This window comes from Cervus elaphus, chromosome X, assembly GCF_910594005.1.
Source record: "Cervus elaphus chromosome X, mCerEla1.1, whole genome shotgun sequence".
NCBI lineage: Eukaryota > Metazoa > Chordata > Mammalia > Artiodactyla > Cervidae > Cervus > Cervus elaphus.
The window spans coordinates 41,367,501-41,393,766 of record NC_057848.1 but is presented as its reverse complement, the minus strand read 5'-3'; the positions used below and the strand labels follow the sequence as shown (position 1 = coordinate 41,393,766).

Below are 26,266 nucleotides of genomic sequence, written 5' to 3'. Positions count from 1 at the left end.
TTGAGAGTCCCTTGGACAGCAAGGAGATCAAATCAGTCAATCCTAAAGAAATCAACCCTGAATATTCATTAGAAGGACTGATGCTGAACCTGAAGCTCCAATACTTTGGCCACTTGATGCAAAGAGCCGACTCCCAGGAAAAGAACTTGATGCTGGGAAAGACAGAAGACAAAAGAGGGCAGTAGAGGATGAGATGGTTAGATAGCACCAACTCAATGGATATGAATTTGAGCAAACTCTAGGAGATAGTGAAGGACAGGGGAGCCTGGCGTGCTGCAGTCCATGGGCTTGCAAAGAGTCAGACACGACTTAGCAACTGAACAACAAAGACGCTCAGTAAGTATTTGCTGACTAAATGAAGACACAGTACCAGACCTTCAGATGCCAACTAGTGGAGCATAATGGTTAAGAGCATTAGATCTAAAGACAGATCAGAAAAGTGAAAGTGTTAGTCGTTCAGTCATGTCCAGCTCTTTTTGACTCCATGGAGTGTAGCTCTCCAAGTTCCTCTATCCATGTGATTCTCCAGGCAAGAATACTTGAATGGGTAGCCATTCCCTACACCAGGGGATCATTCTGACCCAGGGACTGAACCTAGATATTCTCATTGCAGGCAGATTCTTTACAATCTGAGCCACCAGGGAAGCCCAGAAGACTGATTAGAGCTGGGTTCTAATTCTGGTACTGTATCTACCTAGTGTGTAAAACTGGTATATTACTCAATATCTCTAAGCCTTCTTTTCTTCATCTGTAAAACAGGGTTCTTAATAGTACTTCACAACAGTACCAGGATTGTTGTGATGTGAAGACATAAAATGTACTTAGTGAAGTACATGGCACAGAGTAAAGGCTCATAAAATGTTAGCCGGTGTCAATAAACTGATATAGTATATAGTAAATGCTTTTAACAGACCTATGGGCAAAGTACCATGGGAACAGTGAGGGAGCACTGATTAAATTAGGTGAAGCAAGGAATGTTTCAGTGAGGAGAAAAGTCTTAAATGAATTTCCCAGGCAAAAGGGGAAAAGCATATGTAAATATATGAAATCAACAAAGGGTCTGACATTTTTGTTGGGGCATGAACAACCAAGTGGCTCAGAACATAAGGTTTGGAAGAGAGAAGGGTTGGAAGTAACAGTGAGAGCTGAGGTCAGGCTGATCTCTGAAAGACTGAGTCATCTAAGGGATTTAGACTTCATTCTATAGGAAAAAAAGAGAGCCAAAAGGAGTGCTTAAATAGTAGAGTAACATGATCAGATTTGTTTTACAGGAAACTAATTCTGCTGGCAGTGTGGATCAAAGAGTGGAATCTGGGAGAACAGCTATAATGGTACAGGTAAGAGATAAAGGCCTGGATTGTAGCAGTGGAAATGAAAGGAATGGCCAGATTCCAAAGACATTTCTGAGATTAAGTGGACAGGATATGGTAAATGAGTAGACACTGAAAGAGATAAGAGAATGAAAAGTGATCACAGCTTCTAACTCAGGAGATGACATATTTATTAAACAATGACCTGATGTCAAGTATGTAGACCATCAAAGGAGTGATTTTCTCAGGAAAATGGTAATTCTGTTTTGGGCATATATTATCATTGTCGATATCTGTCTTCTCCCACGCATTGCTCGTTGGCATGAATTATCCACGGCAACTTTATATTTTCAGTGCCTAACACATTTTTGACATTTAATAACTGTTTGTTGGCTGAACCAAATATAAACCAGTGTGCATTTTTAATAAAATACTGCATGTGCACAATTTCACAAAAATTTCGTCTCACTTTCTCACAGTTAAGTCTTTTCATCCGAGTTTTAGACTCTAATGATTTTGAAGGAGATCAGAATGTCACCCCAAAACATGCCCCTTTGCCTAAGGATTATTTTGAGCTGAAGGGAACTGAGAAGAAAGAGAGACAAGAAAAAACATCTGCCCTCCTCCTTTCTATCTGAAAGCAGAGCATAAAATGCCCTTTGTGAAGCTGTCTCCCCCTCACCTCTCCCTTACCAGGAAAGAGAGAATCAATCTTATCTGCATAAACAGAATCTTAGTAAATAACCGTTACCTTCCATTAGTTTCCTCAACAGATTTACCTTCTCACAATTTACTGCCCCTAAAAGACTAAACTCCTTTTTCTTTATCTTGTCACTTTTCCACTAACTTCTTGCTCTTTGTTAAAATGATACATAAGCTCCTGTGTATAACAGCTTTTTGGGGTCTTCATTCTTTCCCTAGGAAGGCCTCTATATGCATACATAATAAACTGTCTCTCCTCTTAATCTGTCTTTTGTCAGATTATTTCATAGATCCCAGCCACAGAACGTAAGATGGTATAGGAAACTTTTTCCTCCCCTACAATCTATTCTCAAAAATTCTAAGCAGAAATTAAATTCTATAACAACCCATACTGGTATTCCACTAATCAAGCACACCAAACACAAATAGATTTATCCATTTATCCGCTGGATAGAATTTTTAAGTAATTTGACCTGTGAGTAAGAAAGAAAAAGTAATAGAGTGTTTCTAACTGAGTTAAAAAGGTAACTTATGGATGTTGATGCCATTAAAGATGGCTCAAAAGAGCAGAGGCCGGGTTGTGGGTAGATAATAATAAAAAACATTTTCAAGAATGATCATTAATATCTAACCAGCTGCTCAAGTCAGACACGTGGGAATCATCCTATGCTACTCATTTTTTGCCCCAGGTAGTGAGTTATCAATTCTTTCTTTTATATTTCTCAAATTCAGCTCCTCTTTAAGGTGTCCAGACTCATTGCTATCATAATCTACCATAATTGAAGTACTCATTTCTTTATGAAGTTGAGAGCCTCTTAAACAGTCTCCCTGTCTCTTGCCTGGAACCTCCATCCAATCTGTCTTTTACACTGCTACCAGAATGCTCTTTCCAAAACAAAAATCTAAACATTTTAACTCGGCTTCTGATCTAAACCCCTCAAAGTTCATCCTTCCCCAGTACCTTGAGGATAAAGTTCATGTCTTGGTTTAACCTGTCTACCTTTCCCACAACTCCCACACATGCAGCCTTTGGTCCAGCCAGGTAGTATCTTTAAAATGCCATGCTGTTTCAGCCTCCACACTTTTGCACTTGCTATCTGCTCTGATACTCCCCTTCCTTCCTTGTCTTACATAATTGACTCCTCGTTCAAAAGCCTCCAGGGAGCTTTTCCTGACACCCTGATTCATAAGGCTAACTTGTATATTTGTGTCGTATCTTCAATAGAGTATTACCATCAAATACTATAACTGCAGGCATATCTATTTCACTAGTCAGCAAGGTCCCTGAGGCCAGAAAATAAGTCTCCTTTGATTCTGCAGAATCTAGCAGTATGTGGAACATGTAACAGACACTCAAAAAACATTTGTTGAGGGAGTATAGTTAATTGATGTGTTTAAAGAACATGTAGGTGGAGAAATCCTTTATATATTGTTATGTGAAAAGGGTAGCATGCACAATAAGATTTCATTGTTGTTTAAAAAACATAAAGCTCTTGGAAGAAAACAAGAATTTTGGAGCCAAAGCCAGTTCAGGACTGGAGGTAGTGAGTGAATATCTTAATTGAGAATGGACAAAGGACGAAACTCAAGAGAAACAGCAATACTTAAGGGGGTGGAAGAGGAAGAGACAGCAGAGGTACAGGCAGGGAACAAGGAAGAGCAGAACCATGGAAAGCTGAGGGGAGTATGTTCAGAGTGGGGAAAACTAGTGTCAAATACTACAGAGCGAATGGAATCCCAGCAAAATACTATTGAGCAGGTGAACATTTTAGGTTCTCTTTGTTGACATCACCTTTGCTTCACTCAATACATAAGCACCACAGGGGACAGCTTAGAATAATATTTTGCATTCTGCTTTTTAGGTTTAAAACTGGTTATATTTAACTTTTCAGCTCTGAGACCAAATGAAAATCATTAAGATATTTTAAACTACCTGACACTGGGATAAAACATTAACTAAACCTAGAAGATGGAAAAATTAAGATATTTCAGTATCTTTTTTTCTTTTCTTAGTTACTTCTTATTCAGGTATTCATTATTTTTATTATTTTAAAAATATCTAGGGACTTCCCTGGTGGGCCAGTGTCTAAGACACTGTGCTTCCACTGCAGGGGGAACAGGTTCAATCCCTGGTCAGAGAACTAAGATCTCACATGCTGTGTGGTGTGGGCAAAAAAATAGGAAAAAATTTTTAAATAAAATATCTCACGTGGATTTGAGGGGAGGGAATTTTTTTTGTTTAGATTTACATTAGTATGGTAGCTTGAGTAATATTAGTTACTGTCTGACAACCTTTAACCATCACAATTTTTCATTTACTAATTCTAACAGAAGGAATTCTCATTTCTAATGCATCCAATTTTAAGTGCTTTCATGAATCTGTAATATCTGATAAACTATAAGGTACTTTATGGTAAAAGAAAAATCATAGCATGTAACAATAGTAACCATAAAATAATGAACATACCCCTGTATCTGTATCAGATTTTGATGAATTTAGACTTTCCTGAGAAGGTGATGGGGACACACGTCCTAAAATGACATAATAATTGTAAAAAGGCACGTATGTATATACAACTGTATACACACACACACAGAAAACATCAATCACAAATAATAATACAGTAACACCTAATCAAAAGTCACAGAATGTATCATTCTAGAAAAATGTATTTTTCTAAACAAGCGAAGCATTAACTCTTAGGCACCAAAGTATTTGTTCTTATTATTTTTATATAGACTCTTAATAAATTGGTTTAACCACATCTCCAATTTAATAAAATATTGTTATATCCTCATTATTCATTGTGAAGACATTCTTGTCAATCAGAACAATTAGCAACATGAACAATAAAGGGGCAAAAAGTGTCTGGGCTGGGTTAAATCTCAATGGCCACTGAAAATAGTCTTTCTGCTCTAGGCAGGGCAATAAAGGAAATGTATAATAGACATAGCTTTACTTTCTGTCAACTCATTATCATCTCAAATTATGTTATTAGAACAAATTGCAAACAACCTCATGGGGCTACTAAAGTATATGGGCCCCGCTGGCCAGTTTAGTGGCTCTCCCTAGATTTTTATGTTCCTCAAACTACTACTTCAACTATATTCTATACTCCTGCCCATGGTCACCTCTATTCTTCTTTCTCCCATATCTTAACTTCATGTATTCAGCCTTGGATGATTGGATAGCAAGAGGTTTGTGGTGAAAATGTACTGCAGTTAAATAATAATGACAATAATTACAAGAAAAGAATCCTATAAACCTAAAGCTCCTAAAACATCAATTCTAAACATTTTGCTGATAACATAATACAGAAATATTTTACATAGTTGTAATCGTGTGTACACACATCATATTCTGGGGTCTCTCTTTTCCATTTAACCTAGTTTCATATACTCTTTGATGTACTGACAAATAACATTTACTTTCCATGGCTTTTGTTTCCTTAATCATTCTTTACTTATTAGATGTATGTATTATTCTCATTCTTTTTCTAGATTAATCACACATTTCATTTTAACCTAGGATAGAACTGAAAGTTACCAGGGGAACCAAACAACCTTGTCCTCAATAGTTCATGAATTTAACTCTGCAGTATACCTGATAAGAGATAAAGTCAAAAACTTTGTGGTAGTTTTTTTCACTGGGTTTAGATGCTTTTTGCTGATGACTTCTGTCTTACTTTTAGGTTTGTGGCTTTTATGGAAAGTAGTGGTTGCTGCAAATGATTGCCAGATAAGAGGGCATTATTACACCTAAAATGTAAAAATGCCAGATGTCTCCAGATTTTTTAAACTCCACCAATAAAGGAAAAATACCTTCTGTATTGTATTTCATTCGCATATTGTTGAAATAGTCAAAAGCATTTTTTAAAGCCCATATTCTCACTACATTGTCTTGTCCAGCAGAGGCAAGTAATCTGCCACAGTGAGAAAATTTCATGGTCCACACAGCTCCCTGTGAAAACAAAGGAAGGTTCAAAGTTGAAAAGCTGAGACATTATTTTTCAGCCAAAAAAAAAATACTTATAAGTTGGATGCCAAATTGTACATAAAGTCCCTGCATATGAACAAATTCCATTCCAAAAGTGCCTTCATAAATCCAATTTGTTCTTAAGTCCAACAAAGTTAGCTTAGGTACCCAACTAACACAATCAGCTATATAGCACTGTAATAGACTTATGATACTTTCCAAACAAATAATACACAACATAAAAAATTAAGACAACATTTTTAATCTAACAGTACAGTACCTTGAAAAATACAGTAGTACCAGCTACATCACCACTGCTTTTACACTTGCTTCCAGACATCCTGGACTTAAAATAAGGATACTGCACTACTGTACTCTACACAGTCCTGTAAAGTACACAAAAGCACAACCACTTGTAGAGGATGCACGCATGTGGCCATGTACGCCAGACACGTGAACTAACCTACGTGACTGGACATGTGAACGCTGGTTCGCATCTTTGAAAGTTCGCAGGTTGAAGGTTTATATGTAGGGGACTTATTGTATACTAAAATAATGCTCACATTACTAGCACCACTTAAAGCTAACAGTCCAGTGGTGCTATAATACCACAAAAGGGGCTTTTGAAGACAGGGGAAAGACAGCTGAGCTGCAGTTTGCTATAATGTAAACTAACAACTTCAAGACCCATATATTGTCCACATATTAATGAAAATGGGAGATCTGAGGTAGCCAGAAACCTTCACTGCAAAAGTACAAATCCTAGTTTGTGGTCTTGGTCTCCTAGCTGAACATGACAGCAAGTGGGATAGGAGGGGGCACAGCCCTGAGAATAGCAAAACAACTCCTGAGGAGGGCTGAGGGAAGAAGAAGGTGCACCTTAGCAGTAACCCTCACAGCACTGGGCATTTGGAAATGTTGCAATGGTGTGGTCTCATTCTGTTTTTCTCCCCAGAAAAAAAAGTTTTGTAACATATTGCTAAAATTCCCAGACAGACAGTACTGAAAAGAATGGGGAGGTATGTGGGGGAAAGCAATAAAGAATGTGAATCCTTAAATTGGAAACGCCAAATCCCAAATAATCTTATAACCACTGTTAAATTGATAACATACATCTATGCAGATCAAAAAGATCATCCAAGTTAGAGGTAACAGTTTATTTACTGGAATATTCATTTCCACAAAATTCCCACAAAAACGTTAAGAAATTTGTCATTTGGAGCTTATTGCCATGAGATTTTAACTTAAAACTGGAAATACTGAAAGAGACTCAATATAGTACAAGGAAATTCATCAGATTCCTTAAGGAACTTACTATAAACAACTCAAGCTTTTTAAAAACTTTTATTTTATTGAAGTGTAACTGATTTACAATGTTAATTTCTGCCATATAGCACAGTGATTCAGTTGTAAATATAATACATATTCCTTTTCATACTCTTTTCCATTATAGTTTACCACAGGATATTGAATATAGTTCCCTAAGCTCTACTACTCAAACGTTTTATGTATATATTATAAGCACCAAAATAAATTCAAATCTGGTTGCCACCTGATATGTATAAGCCAACTTTTAGATTTAAAAATGTAAATAGATAAGTAGATCCCCTGGTCAAAGACCCACAGCATCACTTATCCAGTTCTGAGTTTATTACACTCTTCCTTGTGTTTCTAGCATTTTCAGGGGGTAACTGTGATGTACTTTGTGACCTTGACATCTACTTTGGTACATTTTAAGACAACCTGTACCTCTACCTCTCTCTTTGCTCTTTCACTTCACAAAATATACCGAGCTTCTGAAACATTTGTATAAATTATTTAAAATATACCAGGGAACATTTTAAACATTGTTCAAAGTGACAGATCACCCTTAATTGCTTTTAAGTTTGGTACCTTTCTTTGGTAAAAGGAAGTTTACATAGCTTTCTTAATGATACAGGCCTAGAGTTTACTTATAAGTCACTTCTTGAACAACAATTCAGAGACGGACTCTGCATTACTTATTCATTAAATCATATTAATATCAATTCACTCTTCATAGCTCAGGCTAGCAAAACTATATACATAAGAAGATATCAGCTTTATAGAAGCCAAATTATTTCTCTCAATGAAAACAGAATCAATCCTAAAAAATGAAAAGGTTGCTTACCATATGTTCACCACTAAGATCTTGTACCACTTTGATCTGATCAAAATCGTAAGGTCCTTTGAAGCCATGTGCTGCTTTGAATTTAACTGGTCTTGTGTACGGCATTCCTTCATCATCACTTGATGAAGGATCATCTTGATCAGTATGAAAAACTGAATAGAAAAGCAATAGAAAGCATCACTAGCTAATGTAGATATTGCTACAATCATATTTTCATATCTACTGCTTACCAAGAAGATTCATTAATTGGAAACAGCAAAATCTGTCTACTACTAAATAGCATACTGGTTTAGCAGCATGGAGTCTGGTAGTACCAGACTGCCTGGGTCCAAATTCCGCTCTGTCATTTATTATCTATGTGACTATGGGCAAGGTATTCGACCTTTCTGTGCCTCAGTTTTCCATCTATAAAATGGGATAATAATGGTATCCCCACTGTACTCAGTCATGGGGGTTTCCCTGGTGGCTCAGTGGTAAAGAACCCGCCTGCAATGCAGGAGACGTGGGTTCAACCCCTGGGTCGGGAAGATCCCCTGGAGAAGGAAATGGCAACACACTGAAGTATTCTTGCCTGGGAAAACCCATGGACAGAGGAGCCTGGTGGGCTAGAGTCCACAGAGTCACAAAGAGTCAGATATGACTTAGTGACTAAACAACAACAATAATGGTACTTACTTCATAGACTTTTTAAGAGGAGTAAATGAGCTCATACAGGTGAAAGTGCTGAGAATAGTGTTTGGCACAGAATAAATACTATTTAAGTGCTTATTAAATAAAACAAATGAATACAGTTATAACAAGGGCACAGGAAGTTAAGGTACAGAAATTCAGAAAATTTACCTAATTTTGAGAATATTTATAAACACTAGTCTTACAAAACTAATTTACGACTGATTATTGAACAATCAACTCTTCCAAGTTGCCACAGTCGCAAAATATGTACAAATTCATGTTTAAGATAAATAAATTTTTCTTTCCACTCATAAAATTGATAGTGAGAGTAACATGATTTATTGAAATGCTAAGATAAAAGCTATAAAGATTTATTACTTTCAATAAAACAGAATGTTTCTTATAAACCTCAGGCTAAACTTAAATGACTACAAATCAATTAAATATTCAGTTGAAGGGTTCTATTTCCCTTACCTTCATCTCTAACACTTTTAACTTTATTTACAGCACGTTCACCATATTCCTCAGCAAGGTGTTTCGCTCTCTTTACTGATTTTCCTAGGAACTTCTTTAGTTGAGTCCTTACCAAAAATGCAAAAAAAAAAAAAAAAACCAACCCAGATTACTTCTTATTAACTCAACTAACTGTAAAAGTTCAACAATTCACAGATAATCTCATGAGCTGTGACTGGTAAAGTGTATCATTTTGAAATAACTCCTTTTTTATATAAATGGTAGGTGTTTAACTCCCCAAATCCCTTGTTCTATGGAACAAATATACTCAAATCAATATGGCTACAAAGGAAATATAGGCAGTTCTCCCCAATGACAGTATCATATCCTCTACAGCATTATGTCACTAGAGGAAAACATAGGTATAACACTCTTTGGCATAAATTGCAGCACTATCTTTTTGGATCTAACTCCTGGAGTAATGAAAATAAAAACAAAAAAAATGGGATCTAATTAAACTTAAAAGCATTTGCACAGCAAAGGAAATCACAAACAAAACAAAAGACAACCCATAGAATGGGAGAAAATATTTGCAAATGAAGTGACCAGCAAGGGACTAATCTCCAAAATATAAAAAACAGCTCCTGCCAGCTGAATATCAAAAAAAACCAAAAACCATACAATCCAATTAAAAATGAGCAGAAGATCCAAAGAGACATTTCTCCAAAGAAGACATAGAGATGGCAAAAAAGCAGACAGAAAGATGCTCAACATTACTAATTATTAGAGAAATGCAAATCAAAACTACAATGAGGCATCACCTCACACCAGCCAGAATGGTCATCATCAGAAAGTCTACGAACAATAAATGCTGGAGAGGGTAGGGCAAAAAGGGAAACCTCCCACATGTTGGTGGGAATTTAAATTGGTAAAACCACTATGGAGAACAGTATGGAGATTCCTTAAAAAAATAAAAAAAGAACTACCATGTGGTCCAGCAATCCCACTCCTCTGGGCATATATCTGGAGAAAAGCACACTTTGAAAAGATACATGCATCCCCAATGTACATTACTCACAATAGCCAAGACACGGAAGCAACCTAAATGTCCATCAACAAAGGAATGAATAAAGAAGATGAGGTACATATATACAATGGAATATTACTCAGCCATAAAAAGAATGAAATAATGAGATTTGTAGCAACATGGACGGACCTAGAGGTTATCATACATAAGTGAAGTAAGTCAAACACAAATATCATATGTTATCACTTACATGTGGAATCTAAAAAAATGATACAAATGAACTTATTTACAAAACAGAAACATACTCACAGATTTTGAAAACAAACTTACAGTTACCAAAGGGGAAAGGTGGAGGGGGGAGATAAATTAGGAGTTTGGGATTGACATATACATACTACTATATATAAAATAGATAATCAACAAGGATCTACTGTATAGCACAGGAAACCCTATTCAATATTGTCTAATAACTTATATGGGAAAAGAATCTGAAAAAGAATGAATATATGCACATGCATAACTGAATCACTTTGCTGTACACCAGTCAGGCTAATATGATATTGTAAGTCAACTATACTCCAATATAAAATAAAAATTAAATAGTTATTATAAAATAGTGGCTATATCCCCCATGCTGTACAATATATTCTTATAGCTTATTTTATACATAGCAGTGTGTATCTCTTAATCCCCTACCCCTATCTTGCCTCTCTCTTCTTCCCTCTCCCCACTGGTAACCACTAGTTTATACCTGTGATACAGAGATTAAATAAATATAGAGATTAAAAACAGATAAACCATTTAAAAAATCACAATAAGGTCTCTGTTATTTATAACTGAAGTTATATTTTTCTGGTTAACTATAGGTTTACTACTACTATAAGCAAGAAAACAGATATTTTAGCCAGTTTGTATGAGACCATCTCTAAAATACATACATTTGTGCCTTCTTCAATGGTACTTAATGCTTAATAAGTTTCTTTAATAAATAGGGTCAGTTACCATATTTACTATTCTTTAATACACCTGATGCTGGGAGGGATTGGGGGCAGGAGGAGAAGGGGACGACAGAGGATGAGATGGCTGGATGGCATCACCGACTCGATGGACATGAGTTTGAGTAAACTCCGGGAGTTGGTGATGGACAGGGAAGCCTGGCATACTGCGATTCATGGGGTCGCAAAGAGTCAGACACGACTGAGCAACTGAATTGAACTGAACTGAACTGAATACACCAAGGCTTCTCAAATGATTGCAAGTGGGCCATAATAATGGTTCCCCTCTCAGCCTTCAAGGCAACAGGGTAGGGCCCAGAGAAGCCAGAACCCTGGGTCAGTCTCTTCTGGCCATCAGCTGCCTCATCAGCTTACCCCAGGATTCAGTGCAAATAATACCATGTTCTGAACATCATGACGTGAGAAGTTGAAAGCACTGCCATGTAGAATGGCTGAGCAATATATGAGTCCTTTTTATCATTTTCCTGATTCTTCTCTTGCAATCAGAGTATTCTCTGACATTCGTATGTGCTAACTTGTATCTGTCATGGTTTGATGCTTCTATTTTGCTCTGAGATCAAATATCAGATGACCAGACTTTTTAAAATTATGTAAGACGTATAAAGGTTTTCAATAAACCTGAGGAGCTTTTCTTTTTAAAAAATGATGAGCTTTACTGCATGGAGCACTCTTTCCTAGATGTCTATACACCTCCTGAATAATTCTAATTATACGGTCCTTAATAGTTGCCACTGCTAGACAGCCAGGGTCCAGATGGCTGAGGTGTTATCATATACCTCCACTGTGGGCATACCTTTTCTAAAAAAATCTCAATGTTTTCTTTGCTATACTTTCCACATGAGGCAAAGATCAGACTTGAGTGGAGAACTCGCTTTGGCCTTAGACTAAATTATTGCCAATTAAAGGACTTTCAGATGTACAAGCTAGATTAAGAAAAGGCAAAGGAACCAGAGATCAAATTGCCAAGATCCACTGGATCATAGAAAAAGCAAAGGAATTCCAGAAAAACATCTATTTCTGACTCATTGATGACACTAAAGCCTTTGACTGTGTATCACAACAAATTGTGGAAAATTCTTAAAGAGATGGGAATACCAAACCACCTTACCTGTCTCCTGAGAAACCTACATGCAGGTCAAATGCAACAGTTAGAACTGGACATGGAACAAAGGACAGTTCAAAATTGGGAAACGAGTATGGCAAGGCTGTATATTATCACCGTGCTTATTTAACTTGCATGCAGAGTACATCATGAAAAATGCCTGCCAATCTGGATGAATCACAAGCTGGAATCAAAATTGCGAGGAGAAATATCAATAGTCTCAGGTATGCAGATGACACCACCCTCATGGCAGAAAGTGAGGAAGAACTAAAGAGCCTCTTTATGAAGGTGAAAGAGGACAGTGAAAAAGCTGGCTTTAAACTCAACATTCAAAAAATGAAGATCACAGCATCCAGTCCCATCACTTCATGACAAACAGATGGGGAAACAATGGAAACAATGACAGACTTTATTTTCTTGGGCTCCAAAAATCACTGCAGACAGTGACTGCAGCCATCAAATTAAAAGATGCTTGCTCCCTGGAAGAAAAGCTGTGACAAACCTAGACAGCGTATTCAAAAGCAGAGACATCACTTTGCCGACAAAGGTCCGTATAGTCACAGCTATGGTTTTTCCAGTAGTCACGTATGGATGTGAGACTTGGATCATAAAGAAAGCTGAGTGCCAAAGAACTGATGCTTTCCAACTGTGGTGCTAGAGAAGACTCTTGAGAGTCCCTCGGACAGCAAGGAGATCAAACCAGTCAATCCTAAAGGAAATCAGTCCTGAATATTTATTGGAAGGACTGATGCCGAAGCTGAAGCCACCAACTAATTTGAAAAGACCCTGATGCTGGAAATGACTGAGGGCAGGAGAAGGGTGTGACAGAGGATGAGATGGTTGGATGGCATCATTGTCTCAATGGATATAAATCTGAGCAAACTCTGGGAGATAGTGAAGGACAGGGAAGCCTGGCATGTTGCAGTCCATGGGGTCGCAAAGAGTCAGACACAACTGAGTGACTCAACAAGGGACTTGTGTACAATCAAGGAAATCCTACATGTCTACCACTGTGCTAGATTTTTATACAGGGAAAAAGAATGGTATGATCAAAATCCTTTTGGAACATGTTGTTGTTCAGTCACTCAGTCACGTCTGACTCTTTGTGACCCCACGGACTGCAGCACGCCAGGCTTCCCTGTCTTTCACCATCTCCTGGAGCCTGCTTAATCTCATGTCCACTGAGTAGGTGATGCCATCCAAACATCTCATCCTCTGTCGTCCCTTTCTCCTGCCTTCAATTTTTCCCAGCATCAGGGTCTTTTCAAATGAGTCAATTCTTCTCATCAGGTGGCCAAAGTACTGCAGCTTCAGCATTAGTCCTTTCAATGAATATTCAGGATTGATTTCCTTTACGACTGACTGGTTTGATCTCCTTGCAGTCCAAAGAACTCTTAAGAATCTTCTTCAACACCACAGTTCCAAAGTATCAGTTCTTATGGTCTAGTTGTTTAACATGTATTTATTTTTTAAATAAGAAAACAATTTAAGATAATATAAATAGCAAATGTATGGTATATAGACTATGGCTGTCACTGAAATTGAGAACAGGAAAATCTTTACTATGAACTGGAGTAGTCAGGAAGAGTCTCATGTAGTTGAGTTTAGAAAGACAAATAGGATTTGGAGCAATGATGTGAAATGGAAAAAGCAACTTCAAGAACAATCATGTTCTTCTACCAAAACTTCTGGTACCTATCTACCATTAGAAAAATAATATAAGCATGAAGCAAAACGTTATTGATCATTTACTGTATGTCAGATGCTATAAAAATGACCAAGACAGCCTCGAGGAACTCATAATCCATTGCCTGAGGGCAGGGAGTGGTGGTGGTAGATGGACAAACAAACTGGCCAGAGCATAGATTTAAAACAGTATGACAGTTCTCATATATAAAATACACACACACACACACACACATATAGTAATAGAAGCCTGAAATGAAGAAATTGGATGTAACTCACGTTTTCTGTTTTAACCGTCCACCATCAGTATCTGTTTGTTGAGACTGTAACTTCTCTTCATCGTCTGACTGTGCTGCATCATTACTACAAGAAGAAGTCATTTTAAAAGAAGCCATTTCTCAAAACTTCTCAAAACTCTCTATGTATACTTACTATACAATTAACTAATAAGTGTTAAGAAAAAAAATGTTTACATGCTTTATGTAGGTTTAATTTAAATGACCCTGAGAATTAAAAGACTTGAAAGATGGTACAATGCATAAAACATAAACAAATGCAATTCAGGAATTTATGAAAAAACTAACACAAAAAAGGCATTGTGCTGGGTAAAACATGCTGCACAGAAATGACAAATTAACTTGTAAATATCTTCCTCCTTACTTATCAGGCACATCATGTGAAAGCTTTGGTTTCACAGAAATTACTTCTTGGGTCTACATATTTCTCATAGTAAAGTCAATCATTTCACTCTAAAGACACTGTCTGACCCTAAAAAGACAATACAATTATTTATAAAATTTCTGATCTTTAAAGCAAGGTTTCAGAAGACCAGGTATTTATCCCACATGGCTTTTTAGCCTCTTATGTTTTAATATACTCTCTAGAATAATAAAAATCATTTTAAAAGAAGACAAACCAAATACTACAATATTTAAGATATATCATGGAATCCAGTCCCATCACTTCATGGCAAATAGATGGCGAAACAGTGGAAACAGTGGCTGACTTCATTTTTGGGGGCTCCAAAATCACTGCAGATGGTGATTGCAGCCATGAAATTAAAAGATGCTTACTCCTTGGAAGGAAAGTTATGACCAACCTAGACAGCATATTAAAAAGCAGAGACTTTTTACTTTGCCAACAAAGGTCCGTCTAGTCAAGGGTATGGTTTTTCCAGTGGTCATGTATGGATGTGAGAGTTGGACTATAAAGAAAGCTGAGCACCAAAGAATTGATGCTTTTGAACTGTGGTGTTGGAGAAGACACTTGAGAGTCCCTTGGACTGCAAGGAGATTCAACCAGTCCATCCTAAAGGAGATCAGTCCCGAGTATTCATTGGAAGGACTGATGTTGAAGCTGAAACTCCAATACTTTGGCCACCTAATGCGAAGAGCTGGCTCATTTGAAAAGATCCTGATGCTAGGAAAGATTGAAGGCAGAAAGAGAAGGGGATGACAGAGGATGAGATGGTTGGATGGCATCACTGACTCAATGGTCATGAGTTTGGGTAACTCCGGAAGTTGGTGATGGACAGGGAGGCCTGGCATGCTGCAGTCCATAGGGTTGCAAAGAGTCAGACACAACTGAGCCACTGAACTGAACTGAACTGAACTGAACTGAACTGAACTAAGATATATATTTCCCCCCAAGTAACTGCACAGTTATAAGAAAGAACAAAGTTAAATGAAGAAAATGTGACACACATAGGAATATTATTCAGCCATAAAAAGGAAGGAAATCCAGCCATTTGTGACAATATGGGTAGACCTTGGGAACATTAAACTAAATGAAATAAATCAGACAGAAAAAGACAAATACTTTATGATATCACTTAAATATGGAATCTTAAAAAAAAGAACTTGTTTTAAAAAAGAGAGGACAAAGTTTAAGAATATATACATTAACTGACTCTATTTTAATTCTAACTTTAAAAAAAGAACACTGAATGAAACCAAATTAGGGACTCTCACAGTTCATAAAAGAACTCTTCACCACTTTGAATGAAATACTACAAATGATGAATAATAACATTAGGCCATACCTTACATACTCCTTAGTCCTTCTCATGATGTGTAGAGTGAGAGGATTAATACCCGTTGGCAGTTTCTCTTCTGCAAGACTCAAAGGTATTTCTTCTCCAGTATCTAGGTTCTTAATCATTACACTGGCTAAAATTTCCTGAAGTAAAAAATAACACCAAGAGTACCTATAATTTAATTATCTTTTTGAGTCCACAAAATCCTAAAAAATTTAAGCTAAGAACTCTCTAGATACATTCAGTACTGTGTGCAATAATTTTGTAAACATTTTTAGTGAGATACAATTCCCACACCACATAATGTACACATTTAATATATAATTCAACAGTTTTTAGTACACTCAGAGTTGTACAATTACCACCATTATCTAAGTTTGGAACATTTCTGCCTCCCCCAAGAGAAACCCTATATCCATTAGCTGTCATGCCTTATTCCCTTTTCCTCTCAGTTCCTGGCAACCACTAATGTACTTTTTTCCTCTATGTAATTGCCTATTCTGGGCATTTCATATAAATTATATTATATAGCATGTAGTCTTTTGTGATTGGCTTCTTTCAGTTAGCATCATGCTTTCAAGGTTCATTCATATTATGGCATGTATCAGAATCTCATTCCTTTTAATTGCCAAAAAACAGTCCACCTGGGTGGATATACTACATTTTATTTATCTATTTATCAGACATTTGTATTGTTTCCACACTTTAGCTAGTTATGAACACCTATGTACATTTTTTGTGTGGACATATGTTTTCATTTCACTTTGCTGTATACATAGGAGTGGTATTGCTGGGTCATGGTAACTCAATGTTTAATATTTTGAGGAACTACAAAACTGTTTTCCAAAGTACAATAATTTTTTTAAAATGTATTGTTTAAAAGAAACAAAAACTCAGATTTTGCTTCAAAGCTTCATTCTGAATAAATTAGCCAACAGATATATACTAAATTTTAAGTTAAGAATCAAGCATTGAGCTTGTATATACTGTACATCATCTACATGTATAATGACACATGTATATAATATCAAGTTCCTTTTAAGCCTACTTCCTATAAAACATAGGCCTTGGCTTTCAATACATTTATTCTACCATATAATTGTGTGAAAGGGCAAGTTTAAGTCAGAGTTAAAATTCCAGCACATTAAAAAAACAAAAACTAAGACAATCTTCAATTTTCATTTTTTCTTTTACAATATGATTTTTTTACCTAATAGCAATAAACTTATTTTTTTGATCAGAGTAAAATATATATAATACAAAATTTATCATTATAACCACTTTTAATTGTATAGTTCAGTGGCATTAACTACATTTACATTGCCATGCAACCGCCATCACCATTCATCTCTGGAATTTTTTAATCTTCTCACTATGACCATTATATTTTTTATTTTCAAGAACAACAAAAAAAAAATTTAATTATACCTCATCAGTAAGCTCTCTCCCAGAGTTGGATCTAGGTCTCTGAGGGCCCATCACTTCACCTGCTATTGTCTGCCCATCAGGTGCTTTTCCATTTTCCTGAAATTATAATTTTATAAACAGAAAGTAGACTGAGTCAGTTTTTATAAATATTCAATTATTCATTACCACACACAGTTCTAAAGAATTCCATAATACAGATAATGGAGCCTACTGAAAATTTAAACAGAACATTCCATTTCAGTCTTTTATTATTCCCATCATGCTAAAAAACATTAGGTACCAAAAGTGTTGCTGCTCATGAAATAATGTCTGAGTAGTCTTGAAAGCAAATAAATGTTCTATTTGAACTTGGTCCAAAATCAGTTCTCTGCTAGTAAAATTTGCCATTAATCAGGACTATACACATGGATGTCTTGAGGGCAGGGGTTGGCAAACTTTTTCCTGTACAGCCAGATAGTAAAGATTTTAAGCTTTTTGCTTCACATATAGTGTCTATTGAATATTCTTTTTTTAAAAAAACAATGCTTTAAAAATACAAAGACCATTTTTAGCTTGAGGACCCTATAAAATCAGGCCACTATTGACCTCTGCTCTAAGGCTATGAAAAGACCACTGTGTCTTTTTGTGTGTATGTGTGTTTTGAATTTTATTCCAAGTCCAGTGGCCACAGAATCCTTGATTTTCTAAAAAAAAAAATTAAACATTTTTATTTTATATTGAAGTATAGTTGATTAACAATGTTGTGTCAGTTTCAGGTGTATAGCAAAGTGATTCAGTTATACATACACACATAGCTCTTCTTTTTCTTTTTCACTTATTAGTTGGAGGCTAATTACTTTACAATATTGTAGTGGTTTTTGCCATACATTGACATGCATCAGCCATGGATTTACATGTGTTCCCCATCCTGATCCCCCCTCCCACCTCCCTCCCCATCCCATCCCTCTGGGTCATCCCAGTGCACCAGCCCCGAGCACTTGTCTCATGCATCCAACCTGGACTGGCGATCTGTTTCACACTTGATAATATACATGTTTCAATGCTATTCTCTCAGATCATCCCACCCTTGCCTTCTCCCACAGAGTCCAAAAGCCTGTTCTATACATCTGTGTCTCTTTTTCTGTCCTGCATATAGCGTTATCGTTACCATCTTTTTAAATTCCATATATATGCATTATTATACTGTATTGGTGTTTATCTTTCTGGCTTACTTCACTCTGTATAATGGGCTCCAGTTTCATCCGTCTCATTAGAACTGATTCATATGTATTCTTTTTAATGGCTGAGTAATATTCCATTGTGTATATGTACCATAGCTTTCTTATCCATTCGTCTGCTGATGGGCATCTAGGTTGCTTCCATGTCTTGGCTATTATAAACAGTGTAGCTCTTCTTTTTCAAGTTCTTCTCTCATTTAGGTTATTACAGAATATTGAGCAGAGTTCCCTGTGCTATACAGTAGGTCCTTGTTGATTATCTATTTTAAATATAGCAGTGCGTATACGTCAATTCCAAACTCTCAATCTACTTCACCTACTCTTCCCCACCCCCCACCCCTGGTAATCATAAGTTCAATTCTCTAAGTCTGTTTCTGTTCTGTAAATAAGTTCATTTGTGTAACTTTTTAAGATTCTGCATATAAGCAATATCATATGATATTTGTCTTTCTCTATTTGATACTTCACTTAGTATAATATCTCCCAGTCTGCCAACCTGCCCCATCAGAGCTACCATGTAAGTAACCCTTGAATTCCAGAATTTGGCAGAGGTAGAAATTCATGTTATCAAGTTCTTTCTATATTGCCTCATATATGGATGTATAGTCTACTGTATGAAGGCTTTTTTTTTTTTTCATGATTAGGAAAAGGAAATTGTAAAAAATAAAAGCTCCCAATTTGACCACTATGTGTGCGTGTGTGTGTTAAGTCGCTTCAGTTGTGTATGACTCTCTGCAACCCTACACTCCTCTGTTCATGGGATTCTCCAGACAAGAATACTGGAGTGAGTTGCCATACCCTCCTCCAGGAGATCTTTCCGACCTAGGGATCGAAGCCTCATCCCTTATGTCTCCTGCGTTGGCAGGCAGGTTCTTCACCACTAGCGCCACCTGGGAAGTCCTTTGACCATTATAGGTCAGATAAATGAAGACGGTAGTTGGTATTTTTAATAAATACTACATATGGCAGCATCTGTCACTTTTTGAACACACATACCAGGTACCTGGCATACTTTAGCTCATTTCAATCTTGCAATAAACCTTCAAGGAAGGTTTTCCCCTCATTTTATCAATGAGCCATTTCAGACTCAGATGTTAAAAAGGCTGCTAGAATCAGTCAGCTACTTAGTAGCAGAGCTGGACAAGGGATGTGGTAGCCAGGTTTTGGAGACAAGGAAATATTTGGCCTGGAGAAGAAAGAAGGTTCAACAATCAACAAACCAGTTAGTTGCAGAAAGTTGAGACAGCCTGTATCAAATATAACACATATTCACCAACCTGGGCAGTAACTATTTTATCTCCACTGGTAGCACTTGCCAAATCAAGAGAAGGCTGAGAATCTTTGACTGTACTCTCTGAAGCCATGCTCGCAGTTAGGAGAGGATCAGATGTAATATTCTCTTTGGGAACTGCAATAATAATAATATAATAACAACAACAACCAATACTTATATGACCTTATTCATAGCTTAAAAGTGCTTAAACCTTTATCTGATTCTTAGAACAATCCTATGAGAAAAGTGGTTTCATTACTCTCTTTTTATATTAGGGGAAACCAGTTCAAATAAGTTATTTAAATTCCTCAAGGCTATACACCTTATACATGAAGAGATCTGGGGCTTGAATTCAAATCCTAAGTCTCCAAATCCTATGTTCTTTTCACTGTGCCACTCTGGCTCTCCAACGGTAACAGATTTGAAAGCCTGCTGAAATGTTTAATTACAATAATGCAACAATACCAATGTAAACATTTTGGCTTTCTGTTACTAAAATACATTTTATAACTTGGTCATCAATGTGGTTAAATACAGCATAAATTGAAAAAAAAATCAGAAAGGTCAAGTTTCAACTCCCCAAACTCCCCACAAAGATCCTTATGTCTCAATTAATACTTACCATCTAGATCAGGTGTCTTAAGAGCCTCAAACTCCAATTCACTCTTCTTTTTTCTTGGTGGTGGAGCAGGTCGAGATGGAGGTGGGGGCCTAGGAGGTGGGAAGTTAGCTGGAGGGGGTGGGCGTGCTGGAACAGGCTTCTTTGTACTAGCTACTATATCAGGTTCTGGAGTAAGCTGTCTTGGCGGTTTGGCAGGTGCAACTTCTTCCACTACAGCAAAATCTTTCATAGATAAGGAGTGCGAGGATACAGATTCTAGAACATCACTTTCTTTGACTTCCACTTCTTCCTTGTTCAACACTTCTGTTACAGTTTCAGGAATATTAAGCTGTGCAGTTGAACTTATTTCAGTTAACTTTGCGGTTTCATCTACTGGCTTCTCACATGTGTCATCAGAAGGAAAACATTGTTTTGATTCTAATTCAGTTTCTTCAGATACATCCTGACTCTCTGCCTTCTGAGAATCTTCCTGCAGTGCTTGATCTATGGCTAACAGTCCAGGTATATTGCTAAGATCTCTTCCAGCTGTGACAGGACTGGCAATAGCCTGATCAGACTGTCCTTTTCCTTTGGAATCCAAAGAATCATCTTCAAGCTGTAGTACTTTCTGACTCTCCTCAATAATACTTTCAATAATCTGATGAAAGGTTAAAAAGCAGTTTAAAAAAACAGTGAAGTGATTTTCAAGAACATAATATTAACTAATCATTTATATTTTACTTACTATGTGCCAGGCAATGTTCTTAACATTTTACGTGTTTTAATCTTTATAACAATCTTATAAGATAGCACTCTTACTATAGTCAATATACAAATGAGGGAACTAAGTCACAGAGATTTATTCAAGGTTACAAAGCTAGTAAGTAATGAAACCAGTATAAATGTAGGGAGCTTGGTTCCAGAAACTGTACTCTTAATCATTATAACAAGGAATCTGTGTTAGTCTGTGTAATCACAGAAGTTCAATCAACTCTGTAAAAAAAAAAAAAAACTTTAAACCTAAATTTACATTCAGATGCTTCATGTCATAGTTTATTTACATATTTATGCCAAGTTAGTTGCAGTAATAGCCTGCTGGTTTGAGTCTAGTTAACAAAACTATGAGAATGAAAACCACCTTATACAAGAATTCAAGCTGTTTAGCTCTGAACTCAGGCCTGAACATGAAAAGCTAACAGATCCAGAGAGATTAAAGTTCTTAAACAGGCTACATCTAACCCCCCGCTCTGCAAAGAGATGTCAGGAGCATCAACAGTTCAAATACCCAGCTCATCTTGCCTTTTCCCCCTTTTATGTCTTATCTATAGTTGAAAAATACAGGCAGGCTTTCTGTTATTTCTACCAACATTTACAAGAAAACGTATTTTCTACTCAGTCTTGTCATCATTAACACATTAAATCTCCCAGCCCACTCACTTATCTTTCTACCACAGAGCCATAGATGACTTCTGCTTCCTCAATTCTTTGGCTCCAGAAAATTAACAGACCGTCTCATGAAACTATCCTGATGTGATTTACTACAAATTTGTGCCAAGTTGAACTGGATAGTATGACATTCAATAATATTCATCCCTGATTTTGCAGCATATTCTATATATGATTTTTTGTCAATCTTCACATTTTTATCCTAGATCTACCTCACTTTCACCAGAGAAATATTAACTAGACTCCACCTAATTTGTGAATTAGGTAGTTACTGAGCACTGAGTCGTTTAGCAGGAACAGAAGCCAGATTATAGTAGGTTCAAGAAGGAATAAGAGGTGAAGGGCATCCTGGGTGGTCTAGTGGTTGGGAGTCTGCCTGCCAACGCAGGGGACGCGCGGTTCAGTCCCTGGCCTGGGAGGATCCCACATGCCGTGGAGCAGGTGGGCCTGTGCAGTACACCACAACTACTGAGCTCACATGCCACAACCACTGAAGTCCACGCGGCCTAGAGGCTGTGTTCCACAACAAGAGAGCCAACTGCAATGCGCATGTAACGAAGAGTAGTTCCTGCTCTCCAGAACTAGAGAAAGCCAGTGTGCAGGGACAAAGATCCAGCACAACCAAAAACAAACAAATAAATCTTTTAAAAAAAGAGGTGAAGACACAGGGACAGCCAGTACAGTCTGTGTTCTCAAAGAGCTTGGCTACACATGGAAGAGGGTTCAAGAAAGTGCTCCAGCATTTTTATAAGCTGAGGGGAAGGTGCCAAAGGAAAGGAAGATAAGTTCTGGAGAAGAGAAAGGGTCTGCTGTGTATTAGATCCAGTACACACATTTTCTAGTCAATCTTTACACAGCTTTTGTGAGGTAACTAGATTATCTCCCTTCTATAAAAGCAGCCCCACCCATCAGCAGAAAATTGGATTAAAGATTTATTGAGCATGTCCCTGTCCATCAGAGCAAGACCTAGTTTCCCCAACAGCCAGTCCCTCCCATCAGGAAGCTTGCACAACCCTCTTATGCTCATCTATCAGAAGGCAGACCGAAGAAGCAAAAACTACAATTCCACTGCCTCCAGAACAAAAACAATCACAGAAAGCTAACCAAAATGATCACATGGATCATAGCCTTGTGTAACTCAATGAAGCTCTGGGCCATGTAGTGCAGGACACCCAAGACGGATGGGTCATGGTGAAGAGTTCTGACAAAGCGTGGTCCACTGGAAAAGGGAATGGCAAACCAGTTCAGTATCCTTGCCTCGAGAACCCCATGTAAAGTATGAAGAGGCAAAAAGATATGACACTGAAAGATAAGCCCCTTTTCATCAGGTCAGTGTCTAATAAGCTACTGGATAAGAGTAGAGAAATAGCTCCAGAAAGAATAAAGAAGCTGAGCCAAAGCAGAAATGATGCCAGTTGTAGATGTGTGTTGTGATGAAAGTTACAGATTGATGTTGTAAAGAACAATATTGCATAGGAATCTGGAATGTAGGTTCATGAATCAAGGTAAATTGGACATGGTCAAGCAGGAGATGGCAAGAGTAAACATCAACATTTTAGGATTCAGTGAACTAAAATGGATAGGAATGGGAGAATTTAACTCAGATGACCATTATATCTACTACTGTGAGCAAGAATCCCTTAGAAGAAATGGTGTGGCCCTCATAGTCAACAGAAGAGTCAGAAATGCAGTACTTAGGTGTAATCTCAAAAACAACAGAATGATCTCTGTTCGTTTCCAAGGCAAATCATTCAACATGACAGTAATCCAAGTCTATGCCCCAACCACTAATGCTGAAGAAGCTGATGATGAACTATTCTATGATGACCTATAAGACCTTCTAGAACTAATACCAAAAAAGAGATGTCCTTATCATCACAGGGGATAGGAATGCAAAAGTCAACAGATACTTGGAGTAATAGGCAAGTTTGGCCTTGGAGTACAAAATGAAGCAGGGTAAAGGTTAACAGAGTTTGTCAAGAGAACACATTGGTCATAACAAACACCCTTTTCCAACAACACAAGAGATGACTCTATACAAGGATATCACCAGATGGTCAATACTGAAATCAGATTGATTATAATCTTTGCAGTCAAAGATGGAGAAGCTCTGTAAGCAAAAATAAGACCTGGAGCTGACTGTGGCTCAGATCATGAGGTGCTTATTGCAAAATTCAGGGTTAAATTGAAGAAAGTAGAGAAAACCACTAAACCATTCAGGTATGACCTAAATCACATCCCTTATGATTATACAGTGGAAGTGACAAATAGATTCAAGGGATTAGATTTGGTAGACAGAGTGCCTGAAGAACTATGGATGGAGGTTAGTAACACTGTATAGGAAATGGTGACCAAAACCATCCCAAAGAAAAAGAAATGCAAGAAAATAAAACGGTTGTCTGAGGAGGTCTTACAAATAGCTGAGAAAAGAAGGGAAGCAAAAGGCAAAGGAGAAAGGGAGAGATATACCCAACTGAATGCAGAGTTCTAGAGAACAGCAAGGAGAGATAACAAAACCTTCTTAAGTGAACAATGCAAAGAAACAGAGGAAAACAACAGAATGGGAAAGACTAGAGTTCTCATCATGAAAACTGGAGATACCAAGGGAACATTTCATGTAAAGATTGGCACAATAAAGGACAGAAACAGCAAGGATCTAACAGAACAAGAGACTGAGACGAGGTGGCAATAATACACGGAAGAGCTGTACAAAAAAGGTCTTATTAACCCATATAACTACAATGGTGTAGTCACTCACCTAGAGCCAGACATCCTGGAGTGTGAAGCCAAGTGGGGCTTAGGAAGCATCACTACAAACAAAGTTAGTGACTGTGATGGAATTCCAGCTGAGCTATTTCAAATCCTAAAAGATGATACTGTTAAAGTGCGGCACTCAACATGTCAGCAAATTTGGAAAACTCATCAATGGCCACAGGACTGGAAAAGGCGTTTTCATTCTAATCCCAAAGAAAGGCAATGCCAAAGAATGTTCAAACTACTGCACAATTGCACTCATTCCACATGTTAGCAAGGTAATGTTCAAAATCCTTAAACAGTATGTGAACCAAGAAATCTCAGATGTATGAGATGGATTTAGAAAAGGCAGAGGAACCAGAGATCCAACTGCCAACATCCATTGGATCATAGAAAAAGCAAGGGAATTCCACCCAGAAAAACATCTACCTCTGCTTCATTGACTGCACTAAAGCCTTTGACTGTGTGGATCACAACAAACAGTGGAGAATTCTTCAAGAGATGGGAATATCAGACCACCTTACCTACATCCTGAGAAACCTATAGGCAGGGCAAGGAGCAACAGTTAGAACCGGACATGGAACAACAGATTGATTCAAAATTGGGAAAGGAGTATGTCAAGTCTGTATATTGTCAACCTGCTTATTTAACTTACATGCAGAGTACATCATGCGAAATGCCAGGTTGGATGAATCACAAGTTGCAATCAAGACTGCCAGGACAAATATCAACAACCTCAGATATGCAGATGATACTACTCTAATGGCAGAAAGTGAAGTGGAACTAAAGAGCCTCTTGATGAGGGTGAAAGAGAGTGAAAAAGCTGGCTTAAAACACAACATTCAAAAACTAAGATTATGGCATCTGGTCCCATCACTTTTGGCAAATAGATGGGGGAAAAGTGGAAACAGTGGCAGATTTTATTTTCTTAGGCTCCAAAATCACTGCGGATGGTTACTGCAGCCATGAAATTAAAAGACACTTGCTCCTTGGAAGAAAAGCTATGACAGACCTAGACAGAGACTTCATTTTGCTGACAAAGTTCTGCAGAGTCAAAGCTATGGTTTTCCAGTAGTCATGTATGGATGTGAGAATTGGACCATTTATGGCTGACTGTGGAAGAATTGATGCTTTCAAACTGTGGTGTTGGAGATGACTCCGGAGAGTCCCTTAGACTGTAAGGAGATCAAACCAGTCAATCCCAAAGGAAATCAACCCTGGGTACTCATTGGAGGACTGATGCTGAAGCTGAAGCTCTAATACCTCGAGCCAACTCACTGGAAAAGACCCTGATGCTGAGAAAGACTGAGGGCGGAAGGAGAAGCGGGCAACAGATGAGATGGTTGAATGGCATCACTGACTCAATGGACATGAGTATGAGCAAATTACAGGACACAGTGAAGGACAGCAAAGCCTGGC

At 37.4% G+C, this 26,266-nt stretch overlaps 1 protein-coding gene across 1 annotated transcript in view; it reads right to left on the bottom strand.

Annotated features, from left to right (window-relative positions):
• The window catches only part of WDR44 (WD repeat domain 44), an 84,380-nt gene that overhangs the window by 21,398 nt on the left and 36,716 nt on the right, over nucleotides 1-26,266 (bottom strand). The window contains exons 4-12 of the mRNA XM_043895866.1: nucleotides 20,669-21,305; nucleotides 20,051-20,181; nucleotides 17,557-17,652; nucleotides 16,135-16,271; nucleotides 14,373-14,456; nucleotides 9,284-9,390; nucleotides 8,138-8,289; nucleotides 5,835-5,973; nucleotides 4,480-4,544 (exon numbers count right to left, since the gene is read on the bottom strand). Coding sequence (XP_043751801.1) covers nucleotides 4,480-4,544; nucleotides 5,835-5,973; nucleotides 8,138-8,289; nucleotides 9,284-9,390; nucleotides 14,373-14,456; nucleotides 16,135-16,271; nucleotides 17,557-17,652; nucleotides 20,051-20,181; nucleotides 20,669-21,305 — 1,548 coding nt within the window. The remainder of the gene's footprint in view (nucleotides 1-4,479; nucleotides 4,545-5,834; nucleotides 5,974-8,137; nucleotides 8,290-9,283; nucleotides 9,391-14,372; nucleotides 14,457-16,134; nucleotides 16,272-17,556; nucleotides 17,653-20,050; nucleotides 20,182-20,668; nucleotides 21,306-26,266) is intronic.